Here is a 23,898-nt window from a genome sequence, read left to right as displayed (position 1 = left end):
CTTATTTTTTTGATTTGATTGTTGTCTTCTGTTCAAGTGAATTTATTACCGTCACTGAAACCATGTACTTACTAATAAACTATTTGCTATTCAGAAAAAAAAATCATTATCTCATAGGATGTTTTTACTATAAAAATAACAATACTTTCTCATTTGTTCAGTAAAATGAAAGCCATGTAGCAGGTGAGAGAATACAGTAATTTACAAAATAAATTTTAAAAAAATCCCTGCCCTCATGGAACTTTCATTCTACTACTATACCAAGATGACAGGGGTATTTTGGTAGGCATATAGTAGTTAGACAATAAAGAAGATTTTTAAAGATAGATAACCTAAGGTTACTTCAGATATAAATTCACTAGCTAGCCATGAAATTATTCACATGGATTCAAAGTAATAGTCTATAGGTAAGTTATGGAAAGTATAGATAACTGCCCAGTCACCCAGCACAACCGAAAAAGAGCATATGAATGGTATGTGAGCTGTGTAGTGGGGAAAACGTACAGGAGAAGCAGCCCCTCTCACGCTGAGAAGGCAGGCATTAGCTAAAGAATAAGTCCAGGAAGATCCTCACTGACTGATTGCTCTTTACATTTATCCAACAGAAGTAATAACAACTTTAAAGCAACAGAAAAGCACTTTGACTCAGCCAAGTAACTGTGATATGATGGTATTCACATAGGGGGCAGCTGTTCCCTGATTTTTCTCATGTTAAATGATGCTGAGCCAAGCAAAGACAACTGTAGCTCTAATACAGTCCCAGCCAACAGCCAAGAAATGAAGTCTAAGAAGAAACAAGGAGTCACAGTTCTGGTGAACGTGTCTGGGAGCAAGAGAGCATTATTTTACCACTGCACCCCATGCCTACACTATGAAGCTTGAAAGGCAACAAAGAGTCACAGTGCTACTGATGCTCCGTGGATGCCGTGAACTCTGTACTTGTCAGGACTAAAAACCATACTGGATATCCTATCATTCCTCTCTTCCTCCTTTCTTGAACAGAAGCACCTCCTGGAACCATGTAACTTAAGTCAGAGAGCTAAGAGGCAGGAGATGTGCAGGGCTCCGCGCCAGTCGCTACTAGGATTAGTGCTCCTTCTGCCCAAGACCAGAGCAATAATTATTAACGTGTGAGCTGAAGACCACTGCGTCAGAATCACTGGGGAAACTCACATCAAATGCAAACCAGATGCCATACCAGACCTACTGAATGACAGCTGCTGGGGGACACAGCCCCAGAGCTTTAAAAAGCCTTGCAGGTGGCTCTTGTGCACATCTCAAATTTAGAATCATTACATAACAGCCACTCTCTTCTCCCCTCTAGGATGTCAGTCTACACACTGGGAATAATAATGACCTGTCAATTAAGGGACACGGGGAAAGAAATAAGAAAAAAAGGACACTAACCATTTTGTTTCCCATTATTTCATTTAAGCCCTAGTTAAGAGATCTCACAAAACAGTCCCCGCCTAAAGCTTTTCACCTAAAGATCTTCATTTTGTGTACACATCTGACAAGCTGAAGCAAAAAGAAACTTAAGCATTATTTTGAATTTACAAACCTACTAAAATAGGGTTGGCTGAAGAAGCATCATAAGACATGCTCTTTCATTTGAAAAGTAGACTTGTTTGATCTTACAGCAAGAATAAAAGTATAGTCAAAGAATTATGTTTAAAAGGGAAATAATCTGAGAGGAGAAGATTATTTTCATGGAGGAAGCTCTTTCTGGAGGCTCTAATATTCAACATACAAATACTTACATTTGAGGAAAAAAATATTAAAAGCCTAGACCCTCTCTTCCCCCTACAAAATCATAAGGAGACAGCGTGCTACAGTACTTAATTGTCAGTGGCACTGTTGATTAGATCTGGGACCACCGCTGACTGTGAGACTTTGGGCAAGTTATTACACTTCTGAGGTCCATTTCCAACTTCAGTAAAATGAGTTTGACTCTATGACATTTTAGGTTCCCTCTAGCTCTAGAACACCTTGACTCAGTTGGGCACATTCTTCACAAGAGAACAATTGTGTGTTCAGAACCACAGGCATCAATATGACAGACATTAAAGGTCAACTTCCCTACCTCAGAAGACTAAGTGGCATCACTCCTGGGGACTCAGACGCAGGCACTGTTTCTGTGTCAGTGACTGGAGTGGTGGCAGTAGTGGTGTCCTCCAGTGAGCTGCTCATAAAGGAAGTTGTGCTCGAGGCGGATGGGCTAGTGGTAACAGGCGTCTGTGCCTGCTGGGCTTGGTCACTTTCTTCAGCTTGCTGATCAATCTCTATAAACCAAGGTAAAAGTTAAGAAAGTAGTAAGAATTTTTTTCAAAAGTGACATGGGAATGGAAAAATTTTACCTTTTAATTAAAGTTTCTAAACATAGTTAATAAGTATCAATTTCTGTGAAAGATTTACAGAAAAAATGTTCTCACATATATACACTCTTGTATTCGCTATTGTACTTGTTTTTGTAGACTCTACAGACAATAACATAACAAGCCCCTGTAACTACTGATTTCTTATTTTAGAGTTTTCTTAAAATAAAAAAAAGTCTCACTTGCAAGATTTAACCAGAGATTCTCTAAAGATATCTAATCTAATTAAAACTGTGTTTCCTTAGCACTTTGATGCCTACCTTTAGTCTTGAAACAAGCAAAGATGAAGTTATGTAAATACAAGAATAAAAACTAAACAAAAACTCCATGCTCCAAAAAGGACAACACCTCACAAAACAAACTACTCCTAAGAGTTAAAAAAAAAAATTAAAGTATTCATAATTTCCCTTATCTGATAAGGGAACCAAAAATAAACATAATCATAATGATAGTTTCTACAAAGACAGCTAATTCTGTCGGTTGGCGAAATGATCATATATCTTTCATGATCTTAACACTCCTATTCCATGCACCATACACCTCTCTCTGCCTATTTACTATCTAAGCTAAGAATAAGCTAAGAATGGAAGGAGGGGAGTAAGGGAAAAGGAAAGAGAAGAAGGAGGGAAGTAAGAAAAAAGGAATGGAAGCACATGAAGGCAAGTGGCTTTGTTTTGTTCACTAATGACTCCCCAAAATCTAGAAGAGTAGCTGGCACATTGTAGGTTCAATAAACATTTACTGAATGAGTCACTTTTATCTCAGAATTCATATTATCCTCAAAGGTAAGGATAAAAGACAAAACAAGCTTTTTTACATACAATATAGAATCTACAAAAGGAGTAATTTAAAATGTCTTTTAAAATGTTTCTGAGCAGTTATCAGAATAATATATATTTTGAATTAGATCAATAAATACTTGAGTGCCTTTTGTGGCATGAGTCAAATTTCAGTTTTACAAAATGTAATAATTATTAAGTTCTAACACTTGCATAGGTTTAAAATAGAAAACTATCGGTGCAGGTATATCTCAGAGATACTGCGGGTTTTGACCCAGACACTGCAACAAAGCAAATATTGCAATAAAGTGACTTTTTGGTTTCCTAGGGCATATAAAAGTTATATTTACACTATACTGTAGTCCATTAAGTGTGCAATAGCATTATATCTAAAAAAGCAATGTCCATACCTTAATTAAAAAATACTTTATTGCTGGAGAGTGTTAACCATCATCTGAGCTTTCAGCAAGTCACGGCAGCAACATCAAAAATCACTGACCATAGATCACCATAAGAAATACAATAATGACGGAAAAGTTTGAAATATTGTGGGAATTACCAAAATGTAACAGAGACCCAAAGTGAGCAAATGCTGTTGAAAAAATGGCACCGACAGACTTGCTTAACCCAAGATTGCCACAAGCCTTCGATTTGTAAAAAAACACACTATCTATGAAGCGCCATAAAATAAGGAATGCCTGTACACAGATGATTATTAATATAAAGAAGCAGAAAGGAACTGTTTGCTTTGCAAAGGAAAAATAATGTGAAAACCCTTTAGCCAAAAAAAAAAAAATCTGTATAAATCACTTACAGAATGCATCACTTCTGAAAATTATAAAAAATTTCAACAGCACAGAGCAAAAATTTAAAAAAATCAGATAACATACCTTGCTTAATTTTGCCTCCAAACTGGTCTTCCAAGAGCCCATGGACCACTAATTTATAGATCATGGCTTGAGCTCGTTCCAGATCAGCTAATCCTAATGCTCTCTTTATGGGCGACCGCATGACTGCCCGCTTCACCATGTGGCGCATCAAGAACTGCAGGGCTGCTCGCATCTCTACGTCTTCATGAACAACTGGAGAGCTCGCACAGTCTGAGTTGTGGCCATTTTCAGCCAGAACTTTTGGTATCAGCAACAGTTCAGCATATTTACTACAGCCAAGAAGAGCACTAAGGGATTTCATAGCACCGAGGTAGAGATAGGACAGCTGGACTGCCCTGATTTCTGACTGGGCGATGTCATGGTTTTTGGACATGTGTTCATGGTTTTTTCTTTTTCCTTCCATTATTTGATGTTGGGGTTCCACACCCGGCATTGTTGGATCTAAAGAAAATGAAGCTATTTCGTTTTCTGATTTGGAGCTTGTGGTACCCTGGCTTTTGACATCGTCAGATGTTAAGCCTGTTCGTGTATCTAAAGCAGAATCACTCTCAGTTTTCTGTTCAACATCCCCTCTCTCCTCAGATTCATGTCGGTGTTTCTTTTCATGTCGCTTGGTACTCTGTTTGCCCATGTCTTCATGAATGCCAGTCAGATATGTGAGGTCCAGCAACACAGAAGCCGTCAGGCCTCGAAATCGTGCCACGTCAAAAGGAAGCGGTTCACAGGGTTCCAGATTATACAACGGAGTATCACTAGGCGACCAAAAAGTTGGGAAGCTTTAATAAAGATCAGAATGACACAGGAAGAAGCAAGTGAGGGATAGACAGGAGGAAGGTACAGAAAATAATGTAGACAAAATAAGATGTATCATGTACACAGTACTGAGAATAATTTACAAAAACTAAATAAGCCATTACAAATGGAAAAATGAATCTAATATGAGAAAATGGGGAGATATTATGATAAAAGCAAAAGCAATGAGATGTTCATGTGCTTTCAAGTAAGAATATTCGTTATTATATAATGTAAGTCAGGAATTAGCAAAATTTCTGTACAGAGCCAAACAGTAAATATTTAAGGCCTGGCAGGCCATATGGTCTCTGCCATACTATGAATGCAGCCACTGATATGTCTGAACAAATGCGTGTGCCTATGTAACTTTATTTACAAAAACAGGAGCGGGAACAGATACAGTTTTCCAATCCCTGATGTAAGCTATTTGGAAAGTTGGTGTAATAAATTTAGTTTATTATACGGTTTATGGTCATTTACATCCTATTCTAGAGAAGACTTTGTTTCATTCAAAAAATTAGTTTGTAGTTTTCAATGAATGCTTCTAATTTATAGTTTAAGCAAAAATATGATCACCTATTTCCTGATATTTGGCAAGAATTTCTGGAAGTTTAAAGATGTAATAATTAAACAAACTGGAATAGAAAGCTTTAGCAAGTATCCAAAGTATGATGGCATACATTTGTTGTATTAACCTAAATCTTGGTTCTAATTTAACCTTTCCAATCTTATTTTCCCTTTGTGTCATTTTTCTTATTTGTTTTAATTTACTTATTTTGCTGTCTTGTATGCATCTTAATAAGGCATCATAAATTCTGAAACAAGTCAAAGAATAAAACAAAAGGTAGATACTTTCACAAGTAAAATTTTCATTGCTTTCTTAGCTTGGAGTTGGGGAAGGCAGAGTCCATTAACTCCCGAAATTGTGTGTAAACTTCATCTGTGTGTACTTTCCAGCTGAGAGGGTCCATAGCTATCGTTAGATTCTAAAACAGTACTGCCTCCAAAAAATACTTAAGAACCGTCATTTTTTTTTGTATTGTCCCATGTCATATTAACAAAGAAATCACTTTAGGGAGTATAATGAAACTACATAATATCATCAATAAAGCCATATTTTCAAATGATACAATTATGTAGTCATTAGATAAGTGACTCTCTATCAATTGAGATACCTGACATAGTTCCTTTTAAATATATGGAATTTCTATTTCACACAAACCCTATCTGATTGAAAATACATCTTCAAGCTTTTAAGCGCAGTCTGTGCCAAATACATGTAATTTTCATATCTATCCAAAATGTTGCACACTGAGGGAATAGAAATATATGCTTCTTTTTTTAAAAGCAAGAATATTTAAAATCACAGATAATCCAAAAACCTACTTATAGTCACTCAAATATTCCCACTCTATTTTCAAAGCCCTCCTACACAAAATGTAATTGATGAATCTTCTCTCTGGCTTTTTGCTATCCCACTGGACAACGGAAATGACTAAAATGCAGGAAGCCAAATGAAAAACAGAAAGAGGGATCTCAGTTAAACCTGAACTAGTGAGCTTACCATTTCGTCACAAAACAAAACAAAAAATCACATATTTTACAAACCACTAGTATTCCAAGGAACACAGTTTGGAAAATATTTCTTTATGAAACCATATCAGCTGTATGAGAAAGATTAACTAAAAAAGTTAATTGGCAGTTCACCTAAAATATAAAATTATTCACTGTCCATAAGCAATGGCCCATTTCACCATTAAATACTCATTTGCTAAAATCATACCTGATGGTAATTTCTGCTTCATCCCACTGGACCTTGGCAGATGTGCTGCCCTCTTTGACCACTCCCAGCAGTGTGGCATGGCGCCCAGTCTGCTTGTGAACACACCGACCTCCAACTCTAAGACCAGCATCAACGCCGCCTATCACTGCCAGCACAGGCCACACTTCTATGCAAAGGGTCCTCAGCTGCGGCTCTGAGAGGTCAGCGAGGCCGTGTCTATTATGTTTATTACCTTTCTCCTCCTCTTTGCTCTCCTTCTCCTCTCTGACCTCACTTTCCTCTCGGCTTTGAACCGAGCGGCTTTTCTTTAGCTTCTGACCTGACTCTTTAATACACATCTTAATTTTGTGCAGCCTTTCCATCATTTTTTTGTTAATGCAGTAAGTCCAACGGTCTGTTCGATGAAGGATACGAATCAGCTGAATAGTGGCCTCTGCCAGCACTGCTGCGACTGGACTACAAATAGGATCTCCTGGAAGTAAGTCTCGTGGTGTGCCACGCATCTGCATATCACAAATTTTCACCTATAAAAGAGAAGAGGGTGGCAAGTGTGTGATTATTAATAGTTCTCCTAAACTATTAATCCTACAAATGATAAAACTATGAATTCTAGCACATGTAATCCCATGCTGAACTAATATTTGGTCTTCTGATACATGTGTATTATACCATTGGCCCCCAATAAGGAGTGAACAAATACTACAGATCTACTGAAGTAAGTAGCAGTATGGTCCTCTGAAATAAGCTACCTGTCATTTAAACTTCCTGCAGCCTTTGGGTAGGAGTGCTATTGCGGCCACCCGAATGACAGACAGAAACCAAGGTGTGTGTGATTGACCTAATTTAGTGAAGAAAAGAAAAAAGAAAAAAAGGAAAGAAAAGAAAAAGAAAAAAAAAGAGTCTTGAGGATCTATTTTCTCTAATCCTCCACTCTCCAGAATAATAATGAGTCCCAGGACCATCTTATATTGCTCAAGGGGCTCAAAGATAAAATCATAAAGCTACATAATTGTGTGTTCTGTCTGGACACACATTTCATATAACATATAGAGGTTAATGAAGAGCAAGACTTGGGTTCAAATCTTTATGTAACCTCGGGAAATTATTTAATCTCACTAAATCTCAGCCTTTTCATTTGAAAAAAATTGGCACTAATAATAGTATGTCTCTTATTATTTTAAAGATTAAATTAGACTAGGTACATAAAGTGCTTATCAGTACAGTGCCAGACAGTAAATGTTCAAAAAATGTTAACTATTATTAACATTGCTTTTTAATCAGAGAGATTCTGAAACTTAAAAGAAAAGGCTTCAGAGTAGAATAGATGGACTGATACAGAATCTAAGCTTAAATGAATTCTTTCAAAGTTCACAGACGTCAGGGAGCAACAGGCCATCACTCTAACCAGAACATCCCAGAACCCATTTGGGGCTGCAAGAGTATCATCAAGGAAAGGGATGATAACACAGCCATTTTACTTTATCTCCAATTCAGTTTTGTTGACTACCTGTTAAAGGAACAGTTCCCCTCTCTCACGAATGGCTAGCTTGAACGTATACCTCCTTGAAAATTTAAAAAGTATATAACAGCACAGAATAAATGGTAACTTTCACAGTTATTAGGACTTACCAAGTCTAGCACTTCCATTGTAGAAATATTACATACGAGATAGCTTGAAAACTTTTCTGCTAAAAAATAACTAGAAATTCTGGAGACCAGACCTAGGCTCCACTACATCCTCAAGTTAAAGGACGGGGTAGGAAACAAATCCACCCCCCAGTACAGGGAGACCACAAAGAGGTTTGTCTCTGCCTGTGTTTCAGATGAGGGGGAAAAAAGTTTTTAGTGTGAGGGTATCTCTTTAATACTGTCCCCCTGAAGATTTAGGGTTCAAATTTATACCATCTACAAGGTCTGAGAACCCCTTCAGCTGAATGAATGAAAGGCAGCTTCTCTATCATAACTGGAACTTCCACTATTCACCTAACGCTATCTGATTACAGTTAAGATTATTTCTAGATTTCTCTTAAATATGCATAACTGCCAATGAACCAGATTATCTCTAAACTATTTCCTGTAATTCCTGTAATCGCACATACATTTGAAAGTTGACTCACTATATTCAAATTACCAGAATATCAAATACTGCCTTAATAAAGAGTAAAGGCAATTTCTAAAAGTAACTTAACCTATTTATAGAAGAGTAAATTATCTAAGCAGGTAGTTTTAACGGTAGAAATAGCTTTATTATATTTGTAAACTCTATCTGATGCTAACCAATGTTAGTAAAAAATAACAAATATCCTTTATGCTTAATTATAAAGGTATGAGGTTTCATTACCTTTTCCCCTGGGTTGCTACTATAGAACATTACACACGGGTACAACTCGGCTGCATCCACATCTTCAAAAGCTAATTTAGGTTCCTACAGTATGGCAGAGGTGATGGAAAAAAAGGAAAAAAAAAAAATTTTTAAAATCAGTAATATCCAATCATATTAAGATTCTAAGCTGTTCTTAGAACGAAAGTTACTAGAGCTAAATCTCAATTAACCCTGCTAACCTAGGAAATTCTGCATATAATAAATGATCTTAACGTGTTCCTCAATTTCAACAATCTTACTAGGATTTCACTATCTTTCTGTTGTTTGTTTGGTGCTGAAAATACTGTAAGAACCAAGTTATTAGAGAAAAAGCAGAGAAAAATCTATAAACTGAACAACTAGCACTTGAATAACAGAGCTGAGGATAAACAAAAACAAGGAAACATGCAACATTTCTGAGTTTCAGTACCTCTCCATTTTTCCCGAAGGAAATGGTCCTGGCTTCCATGTCTAGCACACAGGTAATGAAGTCTCCTTGAGTAAAGCTGGACAACGTCAGAGTCTGCTCTCCGTTGTGATAGAGGTTACCACTGTAGGCCCGGTAGAGCCACATATCCGAGGTGGTGCGGTGGTTAAAGTCATGCACTGGCCAACGAGAGACTCCAACACACGTGCCTTCATTACCTCTATTTTCCTTCACAATGTAAAACTAAAATGAAAGTGGTAATGTTCACTAATATTCGAAAACCCATTTAGATACCATTAACTGTATAAACCAATAATGGGGAATATGTTTATAAATAGTATTTATGCATTATGAGAATATGACAAACTTATTTTCAGCTTAAGTAAAAATAACAAAGTAATTTCATCATTTTGTAAAAATTTTAAAACAAATGTAATCTTTACCTTATAGAACATTTAGAATAACCTTTGAGTATTTATTTAAAATAAATAATTTTAGCAGAGAAAGACAAATACTATATGGTATCAATTATATATATATGGAATCTAAAAAAATGATACAAATGAAATTCTTTACAAAACAGAAACGGACTCACAGACACAGAAAACAAACTTAATATAGTTCCTGGTGCTATACAGTAGGTCCTTATTCACCTATTTTAAATAAAGTAGTGTGTATCTGCTAATCCCAAATTCCTAATTTATCCCCCCACCCTCCCCCTTTGGTAACCATTAAGTTTGTTTTCTATGCCTGTGAGTCTGTTTTGTAAATAAGTTCATTTGCATCATATTTTTAGATTCCACATATATGTGGTATCATACGATATTTGTCTTTTTCTTTCTGGCTTACTTTTCATCCATGTTGCTGCAAATGGCATTATTTCATTCTTTTTTATGGCTGAATGATATTCCATTGTGTGTGTGTGTGTGTCTTCTTTATTCAGTTAATTTAAAAAGCTAGTAGTTGCCAATGAGTTCTTATAAAATCAGATGTCTAACCCTTAGAAGCTGATGATTTTCCAGCCTGAAGTACAAATTTTTGAGTGGGTAAATCTGGCCTCTAAGACTGAGAAGGCAAAAAGGAAAGCCTTGCTCATCACTTAAAACACAGCTGTCTGGTCCTATACCATCCAGGCTTTATTGCTGCCAAAAAATTTGCTAGCTTTTTAGAATCCTGAGTTCACAAATTCTAACTGGATCTGATTTTAAGCTAAAACCTGATACTGTCTGCAATGAGCTGTTTCAATCCAGCAAGAGCAGTGTTCAACTAAAAGCAGGCATCAGCCCAACAAACAAAAATCAAACATGAGGACTGTTGTGGATTTAGTCTGCCAGGCCATAAACTGAAAATATCATGGATTCTAGCTGGACTGTCCAGGTCTATAACATATATGTCCCTGGGAAAGGGCCTGCTCTTTTGAAGGAACAATCTAATTTGAGCTGCTGATTGGCTTTATATTTCTGACATAGAAACTAATTACATTCCTAACTTGTGATTCCAATTGAAAGCTGCAAGTTGGAGGAGGGCATACGACAGGGAGCAAGACCCCTCTGTCCACTCTCATAATAGACTGGACTCTTGCTCTCTTCACTTACTATGTTCAGCCTTTTGGGCTAGCTGTAGTTTGCAACAGGAGACTGATGGCTTGATTCTACGTCTCCGATACACATGCTCTCGATACACACGCAGTTTATTAGAGGAAGCTCTCCCCCGAAATAGATTGATCTTTTCTAAGCTGCTCACTGGATAAATGATTACCATAAAAGAAGTAGAAGGTTTTAGAATTAGGGAGAAAAATTAAAAACCCAGGCCCTGGGGAAGTACGGAAGAGCAGGGAGGGCATATATGACCACTGTTTTTCAGAACTGTTCGTCCTCCTAAGGGGCTGAAAAAGAAATCCATGCTGTGTCTTGAAGGCTGTTTTGAGCACTTTAAATCCAAACTGACTTCAGAGTCTCCCATTACATCTAACAGGTTATAAGAAGCAGAAGGTAACCCCAATCCTGAAATTTCTACACAACACCTCCAGATGTCATCCATACTCTTGAGGCAGATAAACTGATGTCACAGTCAAACAAAACCATTTAACAAACTGCCCTTCAGAGGAATTCCCTCTAAAACCAAGGACTCAACTAAATTATTCAGACTGCAAAGGGAACAGAAGGAGGGAGGACCTGTGGTGGAAGGTGACATTGAGGTCTTGTTAACTTACTCTGCCTGACTACTTACTATACATTCTGATTAGGGCTATCTTAACAATAATGAACTCTTCTTTTCCTACGCCCTCTGGGATTGTATTTTTTGTGTATGCACCCTATCCTGAGCTCTGGACTGGCCAGAGTTGTGCTGTGTTAAAATGATGCCTAAGCCAGTTTTTGAAAGTTAATACATAAACTTAAGGACAAAGCCACACTTTTTAAGATAGAACTTTATGTACTATAGGGCACAGGGAACTGGGTGTTCAATTTCTTGTAATGGGCTGTAATGGAAAAGATCTGAAAAAATATATACATGTAAATATATGCATAACTGAATCTCTTTGCTATACATCTTAAACTAACACTGTAAACTGACTAAACTTCAATAAAAAAATAAGAATTTTTTTTAAAAAAATAGAACTTTATGGTTAATGAGATTTGTTTTAACTGGCTAAGTCTCAAACCCCTAAAAGGCATAACTGAAGTTAATACTGGAAGTTGGTCTCATCCTGCTGCCTGGAGTCTTTCTAGATAATAATAGTAATTTTGTTATAAAAACACTGTGGCCAAGGGCCAAGGAGATGGACCGTGCAAAAAAAAAGAAGTAACATAGCAGAGACTGCTGTCTTTAGAAAGAACTGCTTGTAATGTTGGTCCTTGGCTGGCACCTGGGAACTAGACTGGTAAACAGTCCTCTACGCTGATAAAAAGTTTCCCTACTGATAAGGGTGGCTCATTGTGCCTAGACTGTACAACCATATGGTTTACACTAAACATCTGTTTTCCTTCTGGGAAACTAAAATTTTAATATATACCAGACAGAGGGTATGTGACTAGCACCCAATAAAAATCTTGGGAACTCAGTCTTTAATGTGCTTTCTCAGGAAGAAACATCATACACGTATTACTGCATTTCCATTGCTGGGTGTGCACTGTGTGACCTCTCATAAGAGGGATGATCATGATTTTAAAAATAATGTAACAATACATATAAAAAAATTTTGAGACCATTTTAGAATTATCAGAGTTAACAAAAATAATATAGGGTTTCTGTACATCCTTCATTCACTTTCCATTTGTGTTAACATCTTACATAGTAATAGAACATTTACATATGATGATTTTTTAAGTCTTTCCATATATATTTTATAAGAATCTAGCAGGAAACGACTAACAGACAAAATGCGTACTTGGAATTCTACACACCTTCCACTGATAGCACCCAGAAGTTACTCCAGTTGATGCCAATCCATATCCTTTTCCTCCACTGCCATGAGTTAAAATCTGTCCATTCTCCACTATGCAACACTGAGCTTTCTCTGGGTCAAAGGATACTTCTTGTATAGGAAGATTCTCATCTTCTTCCTCCAATTCTCCTTGCTTCTACCATAAAGGAAACTGGGTCAGTATTTTGGAGTAACTCAGATCTTAGTTAGTACACAGTCTAAGACTCTGTGGTTTGATTCCACAAATGTTTAGTAAGTGTCTACTATGTGCCAGTTACTGTGCAGGCAATGGGAACACAATCATAAATATAGTATGGTCCCTGCTCATAAAGAGCTTACAGTCCAGTTAGGGGACAGAGAGACAAATAAATAACACCAGTATTGTAGTGAGAGAATAACAGAAGTTACATGACAGATATAGCAGACACATAAAAGTGTAAGTGTCTAACCATGCTTGGGAAGCATACGGTAAGGGTTCAAAAAAGGATGACTTTTGAACTGAATCCTGAATGATGAGAAGGCGTTAAGCAGTTGATCAAAGAAGAGAAAAAAATTTAAGGCAGTATGTACAGCATGTGCCAAGGCATGGAGGTGAAACAGACTTCAGTGATTTAAAGTAACTGCAAGCAGCATGGGATATCTAAAGGATGAGACTGGCAGATAAGAAGCTAGAAAGAGAAGATGGAACAAAATCATGGACGGTCTTGAGTACCATTTTAAGTCAGAACTTTATAGACAATAGGGAGTGCCTACACAGAATGATTTTATATAGAGGATTTCTGATCAGATCTGTGTTTTGTAAACATTGTTTGACTAGGAGTGTACAGGATGAAAGAGAGAGAACAATCAGGAGATTACTGCAAGAGTTCAGGTAAGAAATACCGAAGACTTAAACTTACTCATTTACTGAATACTTATTAAGCATGTACGAGATACCAGGCACTATACCAGGACCCACATATTTAGCAGTATACTAGATAAGGTCTCTGCTCTCAAAGAAGGTGGGGATAGAAAATAAATAAGAAAATATCAGGTAATAAGTGCTCTGCTAAAATTAAAACAGGTGATGTAACAAAGAATGTGTGGTAACTAATTCTAGATTGAGGGTCAGGAAAGGACTCAAGAAGTGATAATTAATTCGAGACCTTAAAAATAAGAAGTTGACTTCTGAGAAACATATCTGAGGGCAGTATTCTAGGCAGAAAGAATAGCCAGTGCAAAGCCCAGTGGAAGCAACACGCTTAGTGTGTTCAAGAAACAGGAAGAAGGCAAGTTAACCACAGTGTAGTAAGCAAAAGGGAGAGAACAAGGAGTTCTAGAATTTATCACAGGAATGTCAAGAAACCACTGGAGGATTTTAGGCAGAGGACCAACATGCTCTGATTTACAATTTTAAAAGATTACAATGGATCCTGTGTAGAGAATGGACTACAGGAAGTTAACAATGAGAGCGGGAAGACCAGTTAGGAGGCAATTGCATAGTCTAGGTCAGACATGATAGTGGCTGAGAAATGAGGAGGTGGGAAAATTCACATTATGCTTTACGGAGGAGGCAACAGGACTTGGAATATGAATAGAGGAAATGGGGTGTGTGTGTGATAAAAAGGAGGAGCCAAGGATGCTGCTTCCATTTTTTGATTGAGTCACTTACTAGGAAGATGGGAAAGCCTGAGAAGAAGCAGGATATGACAGAACTACGGATGCTACTAAGTATGAGATGCCTATTAGGCTATTATTCAAATGGTAAGGCAAACAGAAGATGTGTCTATAAGTCTGGAATTCAGGAAAAATGTCAGAAATGGAGTTAAAAATTTGGTTATCAATAGCATATGGATCTGAATAAGGTTTTGCTGGCTATAGGAAACAGAATAAGGGTGATGGCTGAGGAAAAAAAGGGGTCTTGGGACCAAACCTTAGGATACTCCAGCACTAACATTAAATAGAAGAGGAAGAATCAATAAAAGAGAATGAGAAGAGGCCACTGTACTGGGATAGAGGAAAAATCAGAAAAAGTGTGGAATCACAAAAACCAAGAGAAGGATTAAGGCAGTTAGATGGATGGATTCAAGGACTATTTAGGAGGTAGTATCAATGAGGCCTACTGACTACATGGATGGGGACATTAGGAAAGCTTAGAATTCCCAGGAATTGGGAAGCTAATTAAATGATAGTGCCACGAATAAAAAATGAGATGGGAAGAAAAGGAGAAAGATTTGCAGGAGAGACACCTGGGCTATCATTATAAGTGTGGAAGTAAATGCAAGTATTGAGAACGGTCATGGGTACGACTGAGACTGCTGGGAACTTAAAGACAAAGCGCTGAGGAACACCAGAATTTGGGATGGAGGCAAGGAGAAAGTCACACCGAAGTAGAGATGCCTCCAGAAGGAATCAAGGATTGGCAGAGGGTATATGGAGATGTAGGAGAAAGTAGTTTTCAAAACAATAGAAGGGTTGAGTTTCCAGAGGTCAAGTAAGATGTGGACAAAAAGGCGTACACTACATCACCAATAACACTCCTCTGATACTTAATTTCAGTGCTTTGATGGAAGATAAGCAGTTGGGCTGAAGAGATACTGAGAAGTGAGGAAGTGGCTGAAACGTATATAAGGTTACTCTTCTGAGAACCTTAGCAACAAAGGATGAGAGAATATAGGGAAGGCTTTGTGGATAAAAAAGGGATTTAAGAGGCTAGAAATAAGACATGTTTAAAAACTGAGGAGAAGGAACCAGAGGAAAGGGAGACAGTGCAGAGAGGACACGGGATAACTGATAGAACAAGGTCCCTCAGACAGAAAGTATTCAGAGAAAGGTGACACTTTTGCTGTCTAAAAATACCTTTTTAGAAGAATCAATTACCTGTAATTTTATTTCTTGTTCTTTTTCCTTTATCTGAATAGCATGTTTGGCCTGAGCAATAGGTGTCTCCCACATACAATCTGACAGAAGGGAAAACAGGCGTTCAACAACCTGTTTGTTGAAGGAAAAAAAATGATAAAATCTGTAAAGGATAATTTTAAGTATTGTTAGAAAAAAATATACCATGTAACCGTAATACTAAGTCACATGTGAGGCTTGATTATACCAAAGTTCAACAGCTACTCTGGGTGGCTGCAAGTTAAACATCATTTTTTAGAAAGATCATTAACCCACTAAAAAGTGGGCTCTACTGCCCTCATGTTGCCTCACTATATGGACCTCTAATTAGGCCACGCAGCCTCACAACTTTCTCAATCTAGACGCCCAAACCTAGTAAGAAATTCTCGATTTTCCTTTCCTTATGATCTTGAAAGTATTCACTATACTACTCCTCACACCCATGACTAACTTACTTTCTCTTTCTCTTTGCTTAGAGATGAAAAAATAAAGAAAGCAATCTCAGAAGTAGAAGTCTTGCTACTGAATAAATAACACATTTAAAACTGAAGAGACTCTAAGTTTAGATTCTGGGTGAATCATGCTGCAGATGTAAAGCACATCTTATAAAATACAAACCTGAGCCATCTGGTCATCTTCTACACCAGATTCACAAGCTGGCAGCACAGCCTCAAGGACATGAAGGGCAAGGAGCCTCGTTCTTAAGTTACCAACTAGAGGAATACCTGGAGGGGGAAAAAAAGACATTTTGCTATTATCAATGTGGTTGAAATTCAAAGTTTAAATGAACTTCTTGAACAAAGTCCCTGAGCCTGCTAAGCATTTAGGATGGAATGAACTTCACTTCAGCATATTATCACAAGAACTCTGGATTCATCCTGTACCCACTGATGTATATGAATACTGATGTTTATGTTTCCGTTCTTACATGTATGTAAGGAACAGCTCTATAATAACTACCTGTGCCAGGTACTTCATAATGTGTATAAAACTGCTAGGCATTTCATACATATTAGTAAGTCTCTTGTTCCTCACAAATCCTACATTACATCCTTCACTGATGAGGAAACTGAGGCTCAGGGAAGTAACGTGACCAAAGCCACACGGCTCAGGAGAGAAAGAAGTAGAATTTTAAACAGGTCTGTTAATGTCTAAAGCTCAGGCTTATTATACCCTTTCACTGCTTCTTCTTTATTCACGCCCTGGCTGCCTCACAGAGGTTTTTAGGGCTAATGGGGAGTAAGCAGTTTATACTTTTCTAAAGTAAGCAAAGATGGAGATAGGATACTGATGATTTTTTCTATCCATTACTACAATAAAACCAGTTGATTTTCCTTTATGCTCTAAGACCCTAATCAATATTATATAAGCCTTATCTTATTAAAAGAGAAAAAAAAAGTTGTTGTAAGTTACATTAGTTAAGAAAAACTAACAGGAAAATGAGTATAAGTTTACTACACATAAAGCTAAGATGTGTATTTAAGAAGAACCCTGGTGTGAACAACTGATCTGAAAATAGCAGATACTTATAAACACTAGATCTTTTAGGAAAGTAAGAGAAAGGTAAGGGTTCTTTTGAATAAAGCGTTGTTTTATTTGTACCACAGCTGATCAATTTCAGAAATTCTTTAAATACTTTTAACAAATGAATTTATAATTTCTTAACAGAATTTGCTATCATAAAATGACTGGGATAATTCTGTTTGAAGAATATTAACATTTAGTATGACTCCATTTTATTGTAGTTTCGCAATTAATAACTGTAGCTGTTAGGTTAATAACAAGTTATATGCATTTTATTTCTGTTTACACCAGTCTTTAAACAAAGACACAGGTTCTGAATTTTAAAACTACTGAATGTATGCAAAAATAGAAAAAGAAACACTAGTAAATTATATTGAGACTGTAATACTTATAAAATAATATGTACCATAAGAGATTACGTTATGTTTTAGCATATTTAAAAAAGACTAGGGATGATGAAAAAGTTCTGGAAGTGGGGCTCCCATTCCCAGTACTGACGGATGAACGACACTGTGAATGGGTTTAATGTCACTTAATTGTACACCTAAGTGGTTAAAATAGTAAATTTTACTTTATGTATACTTATAACACTTTAAAAAAACAGACTAGGAAAGGGCTAATAGTAATCTATGCAAGCAGACCAAACTTTCAGGCTAAAAACCAGGAATTAAGCTTATTATATAGAACTCTCATAGGTAGCACATAATCAGAAGTTACAATCAAGGCAATAGAAATCACATTATAATAAGAAAGAATGCACAAATTCAGATCTGCATTTTGGTAATCCAAGAAGGTCAAAATCTGTGCCAAATTATCATATTAAAGAGGATGTTCTCTGCTTGTTTTTATTATTGTACAAGTTCTCTACATTAAATTCATGATCTTCTCCAGTGCGACTCTCTATTATTAACTCCTGTCAATTTTCAATCCGGAAATTAGTTTTCTTTCAATCAAATAAGTACTCATAAGGCAAGAAAAAAGTCTTGAAATCAAGGTCAAGTATCCAATGTTGTTAAAGTCTGGCATTATCTGAATAAAACAGATGTGACGTATAAAATACGTTAAAACAAGGCAAAGGTCATGTACCTGAAGAACATTTCTGAGAAGCTATATTTAGTAACACCTCTGTCCACTTTGGAGAAGCCATTTTTGATTGAATTGCTTTTGAAGACACAACTCTGCGAAGAAAAACTAAAAAATCCCCCAGGTGCAGTTCTGCTGCGTGTTGTTTCCTAAGAGCAGCTAAAGAGTGAAGAGACAAGTTTATAATACAACCAAAAACCAACAGGAAATAGTCTTATAGTAAATAACTTACGTTTAGAATGCAGTAAGCACAAACCCAATTCAAAATCTATGTTGTCAGTTAGCTCCTGAATTTTTGAAATTTAAAAGACAATGATGAAAGGTCAGTAAATAAGGCCAAACTTAAAACACCATTTATGTCTGTGTACAATGACAGTGGGCTAGCTAGAATAAAGTATGTGTACTTGGTTTTGTGCATTTTTTTTTACCACTAAGAAGCAACAGTTCTCTACCCAAGTCTACAGTTCTACTGGATAGAATTTGAGGGAGCTGGTCTATGAACCCCCTAAAATTGTATGAAAAATCATGTATGTATGTGCATTTGACTAGTAAGAGAGTTGACAATTTGGACCACATTTTCAAAAAGTCCATAATCCACCCACAACCTGCCCCACCCCTTGTCCCAGTCAAATTAATCACATCTCTAAAAAACGACTTTGTGTAAAGGAACAAATTTCTAGGCCTGAGTCTGGTTTGCCTGAGCTCAAATTCCATGTATAAGATCTTTCCACAAATTTACTCTATACAATCTTCCCAGTTTTTCCACCACCATCAATACCAGCCTCTCTCTTGCCATCACCTCATAGTTTCCCTCCACCCTGTGCATTTTGAAGCCAAAGAACTATCTGCTCTTCCTGTAACACACCATGTTTCCATATCATCCAACACCTTTCATACCTCCTTAGCCTGGCTAATTCCCACTTAGAGCCAGGGGAAGAAGTGTGCTAGTGAGGAAGATTCCCAGAATGTCAATCCCTAAGGGCCATTAAAACATGGGAAAACATAACAATCTGGAGACAGGCACTCCTTTCAGGGGGATCCTGGCATATCAGATTAAGAAATACACAGACAAATCACTTGTGATAGAGGGGATACTGCCTCCTGCCAAAGGTCATGCTTGGATGGTTGGTAATCTATCCTCACAGAAACCTTGTTAACTGGAGAGCTTTTGTTTTGTTGAGATGGGTGTGCAGGTCTATGACAGAACTAACCTGCTAAGGATAATTGGAGAAAAATCTAAGAACTCCTTCTCTACATTTTCTCTATAGAGTACTCTACCTCTTCTTTACTTCTTTACTCTTTGCTAATAAGCAAAGGTTTTTTTTTTTATAATATTAGTTGGAAGAATATAAAATTATTAGCATGCCCTTGTACCCACATCTCTCTCCAACCTTGTTCCTATACATTCCTTCAAAATACAGTTCAAAAGCTAACTCCTCTATGTAGCCTTTTCTCTTGGTAGAGATACACGGGAAAATCTCTTTTAGGAGCCTCCATCCTACCCCATCCTTACTCCAAGTAAGTATTTCTGTAACAAGACAATTATATGAAACCTTAAATATAAAGCAAGTTGATACAATTTGATGATACAGTTTGTTTCAGTACCAACACTATACGTTTGAAAATGAAGAGTACATCTTACTTTCAGTTAAATATTTTAGAGAGTTTATACAGTTATTAATACTGGGCAACCTGCCTCTGAATGCATGACCACTGCTGCTGTGAATCAGTCTCAATCCTAGCCATCCCCATAAATAGAAAGGGTGCCAATGGCCTTCTTTCTAGGACGACCTCAGGGATCCGATGTGGACTCAGTCTGCTGTTACAGCTACCAAGATTCATCATAGAAGAACTTTCTTTTTTTACCTGGATACAAAAGGATCCAGTTCCCTTGGGGAACTATAGGCTAAAGAATAACTCCACTCTGTCTTCCCTGCTGTCCACATATCCAATACTCAGCACAAAGTGGTAAGAAACTATTATCTTAACAATACTATATGCCCGTATTGGATCTCAGGAAAACAAGACTCAGCTTTAAAAGCCTGTTTTTATTTTAACATACTTTGTGAGTTTGCCTATGTTCTTTGTATAAGCAAGATAATCGTCATATAAACAAGGAGAAGGAACTTGCTGCAGGTTCAGCCTCTGAAAGCTAAAGCCAGCCCTGAATTAGATTCACACATCTTCCTAGATTCCGACTTAAGAGATTTAGCTGTTTCTTCTGAGCTTATTGTATTACACCGTAATTACTTGTTTACATGTCTGCCTCCCTCATTACCCTAGAAGGTCCTTGAGGGCAGAGACAATGTTTTGTCATTTTTGTATCCCCAACATATTTCCTCTATCCACCCATCTATCTACAGAATATTAACATTATTTAAATATTATTTTATTTATTTAAATATTATTTATTATAATATTTTAATATTAATATTAACATTCATTGAGCTCTCACTATGAGCCAGACACTGCTCTAAGTCCTTTACATTGTATTAAATTATTTAATCCTCATAACAATCTTGGAAAGTTGGTTCTACTATTCTTATTTTATAGATGAGGGAACTGGGGCACAGAATAATTAAGTAAGTTGCTCTCTCCATCTGTCTGTCTGTCTATCTATCTAGTGCAGAAAGGATTAAGAGGTCCCTTATTATTATGGTAATAAGACATGGTAGTTACACAAAAATTTTTGAATATATGACCAATTTTAAATCTTTATTCCCTTAATTATGTAACAGACATATGTAGCAATTCTGCTGTTCAGGGTCTAATTCCTACTGAAATACAATGTGCACAACAGCCTTTTAAAGCTATAAACAGATGACCATATTACAGCAACCAAAAATTCTGATGGCTATGTGTAATGAAGAATTTTTTAGTGGCTGGAGAGCAGAGCAGCCTAGCAAGAAGTTCAACTCCCCTTAATTCTAACCCAGTTTCCATATATTAAAACTCTTGGTCCTGAGGGAACACTTAAGCCAAGACTGTAGTTAGAGACTGGCTGTCAGAATCAAATGCCAAGAAAACAAAGTCTGCAGGAAACAGTCACCTAGAACCTCTGGGTTCCAGAGCCCCAACAGCCCAGGAGAGGCTGAACTCAAACAGTGGGAAGTACGGTCACTACACCAGGGTTAACGGACTCTGAGAGAGGAGGTTCAGTCATAAGCTTATCTAAATCACATGTATTTGGAGGAAAAAGGGGTTCCGAAATGAAAAAATTAAATGCTTTCATGCCTCACAACAGAAAACAGTCTACATTCTAATGATATGCACACAATAGGGATTCAATAAGAGCTCCTACATAATGACAGAGAAAAAAGTTTACGACACCTCTGAAATCTCTCTTCTCAGTTTCACCACTGGAGTCCACTTTTCTTTCTTCTTCATCTTCTCCTTCTCCTTCTCCAAAAGAGGCCATAAGTAGCACACCAGCCTGGGACAACAAATTCTTCAACTGACTACAGAGTAGATCCAATAAGGATTGAACTACCTTGGGGCTCAGTTTATCAGCATAGGTCCTGTATGAAATAACAGGGGAAAAATAAATACTAATACCATAGAAGGGCAAATGTGCTTAAACACATAATGGAGATTAGGGGGAAATGAAAGTTAATAAAATGTGAAAGACCAGCCTCCACCCGGTTCTACCAGGACAGGTACAGTGCTCACCCCGTAGTGATGGCTAGAATCTGGAGCAATCTTGTACTGGCCACTTTCAGAGCTGTGCTCAGCTGGGAAACACCGGTTTTTGGCAACAGCTGAAGGGGCTGTCCCAGCATGGTGTCTGTGCCACATAACTGTGACAATACATTTAGCAGACCAGTGGAAATTGCCAAAGAAACATCTACCGGTTGATAGTGAACACTTAGGGCAAAAACTGTAACCAAAAGGAGACGCTGCTGGGCTTCTAAAAAGACAAAGAAAGAAAGACAGCTGAGAATCTTCTTTGAAGTCAACAAGAATTTACTAAAAGAAATCAAATTCCAAAATATAAATAATAATATGGAACACCATTACACTTGCAAGTCTTTATTCTTTACCTGTAAGCTGACCTACTAACATTAAACACAAGGTAGAGAACATCAGGCACCTAGCATAATCTCAGGCCAAAGTGTAGCTTGCATCTTCTACCTGTGGGTGCAGTTACTCACCAATGTGATGCTTGTTTGCTTGCAGGGCTCTCTCCAGGGTAGCAGACAATTGCTGATAAATCTTATGCACAGCCACCTGGATTTCAATCTGAATATTTCTCTTAGCTGCTCTGATTCCATCCTAAATTACACAAAAAGATTTTCCTTTTCTATTAGCAACAATGACACCTTCTACCCAAATAAAAGTAATAGCACTTTATCCCCAGTCTGTGCTAGAGCCCTATGCTGGTCTTGACACCCATCCTCCCAAACATCAATATCTATTCCAACCTAGATCTAGCTCTATGCGATTTGGCTAAAGGTTATTAAAACTGAGCCAGCAAAGAATCTAAAGTACAACAGAACCATGGCTTACCTAATCCCAACCATACCACTCTGACTCAGGAAACTAAACCAATGAGATATTTTAAAATCTCAATCTTAAACACCAAAAAGTTTAGCATTATTAAACTGGTATTGTAAAAAGACGTTAAAAATCTGAATATGCTGTAAGGTGTCATCCTTATACGACAGACCTGTCACCCACCTGATAGTGATGCAATCGGCCACTCTCTCCTTTGGCTCCTGCGTGTCCAACAGTGCCTAAACCGAAACACCCTGCTAGAAACTGCAGCCTCACAGATGTGAGCAGTGTGGACGACTGGAAACCTGAGCTCGACCTGCTTCCAGTCAGAGAGATGCTACCTTTTTCCTCCATGCCAGACAATAAAACAAGAATCTGATGAAGTGCCTCTAAACGAAGCTTGAGAAAAGTAAAATAAACATGTATTAGAGGTTTTTGCTGAATTTGAGATACAACTCTGAGTATCACAGACAATATATTACTTAGCACACAGAAGATTCTGACATTTCTTAGGAATCTATTCTATTAAGATAAACATTTATTTCATTATTATGATTTTAACATATCTCAAAGATCTCTATAAGCAAAGTTCAGTATAAAAAGGGTTACAAAATACAATGGGAAAAGTAGTAGATTTGGATGTAGGAGACCTAGTTTCAAGGCCAGAGTCTTCCACCTACTGTGGGCCTTGGAAAACTCCCTTAACTTCCTGAGTCCCAGTTTTTCATGTATGAAATGAGGCTAACAGTACTTTAACCTACTCACACAGCTACTGTGATGCTCATGAGGAGATACATGCGAAGGTTTCAAAACAGTCAAGTAGTATGGTTACTGCTTCCTTCATTTATAATAAAGTTATACAGAATGAATACTCTTTAGTTCAAGAATTAGAAGCATTAGTATCCTGGAATGGTTTCTCTGTGGTTCTCTTAAACTTCTGGCTCTAGCTCCCCTAAAAGGACAAATATCCACCACCACAGTCAATCAGCCTATCCCTCTTTTTTTAAAAAAACTTTTTATTTTGAAATAATTTTACATTTACAGAAGAGTTGTAAAGATGGCACAGAGACTTTCTATATATCTTTCCC

The 23,898-nt window shown here is 37.2% G+C and overlaps 1 protein-coding gene across 10 annotated transcripts in view; it reads right to left on the bottom strand.

Moving 5' to 3' along the window:
* The window catches only part of HERC1 (HECT and RLD domain containing E3 ubiquitin protein ligase family member 1), a 204,735-nt gene that overhangs the window by 49,938 nt on the left and 130,899 nt on the right, over positions 1-23,898 (bottom strand). For 7 of the 10 annotated variants that reach the window (XM_074366366.1, XM_074366364.1, XM_074366363.1 and 4 more), the window contains 13 exons: positions 22,994-23,209; positions 22,468-22,588; positions 21,986-22,223; positions 21,647-21,834; positions 18,320-18,475; positions 16,328-16,434; positions 15,692-15,802; positions 12,813-12,989; positions 9,412-9,651; positions 8,961-9,044; positions 6,620-7,143; positions 4,045-4,820; positions 2,084-2,282 (listed from right to left, as the gene is read on the bottom strand). In XM_074366366.1, coding sequence (XP_074222467.1) covers positions 2,084-2,282; positions 4,045-4,820; positions 6,620-7,143; positions 8,961-9,044; positions 9,412-9,651; positions 12,813-12,989; positions 15,692-15,802; positions 16,328-16,434; positions 18,320-18,475; positions 21,647-21,834; positions 21,986-22,223; positions 22,468-22,588; positions 22,994-23,209 — 3,137 coding nt within the window. The remainder of the gene's footprint in view (positions 1-2,083; positions 2,283-4,044; positions 4,821-6,619; positions 7,144-8,960; positions 9,045-9,411; positions 9,652-12,812; positions 12,990-15,691; positions 15,803-16,327; positions 16,435-18,319; positions 18,476-21,646; positions 21,835-21,985; positions 22,224-22,467; positions 22,589-22,993; positions 23,210-23,898) is intronic. The other 3 variants (XM_074366370.1, XM_074366372.1, XM_074366367.1) reach the window with 2 other exon arrangements.

Source organism: Camelus bactrianus, chromosome 6 (assembly GCF_048773025.1).
Source record: "Camelus bactrianus isolate YW-2024 breed Bactrian camel chromosome 6, ASM4877302v1, whole genome shotgun sequence".
Lineage (NCBI taxonomy): Eukaryota > Metazoa > Chordata > Mammalia > Artiodactyla > Camelidae > Camelus > Camelus bactrianus.
The sequence above is the reverse complement of the archived record's forward strand: the minus strand, read 5'-3'. Positions and strand labels throughout refer to the sequence as shown.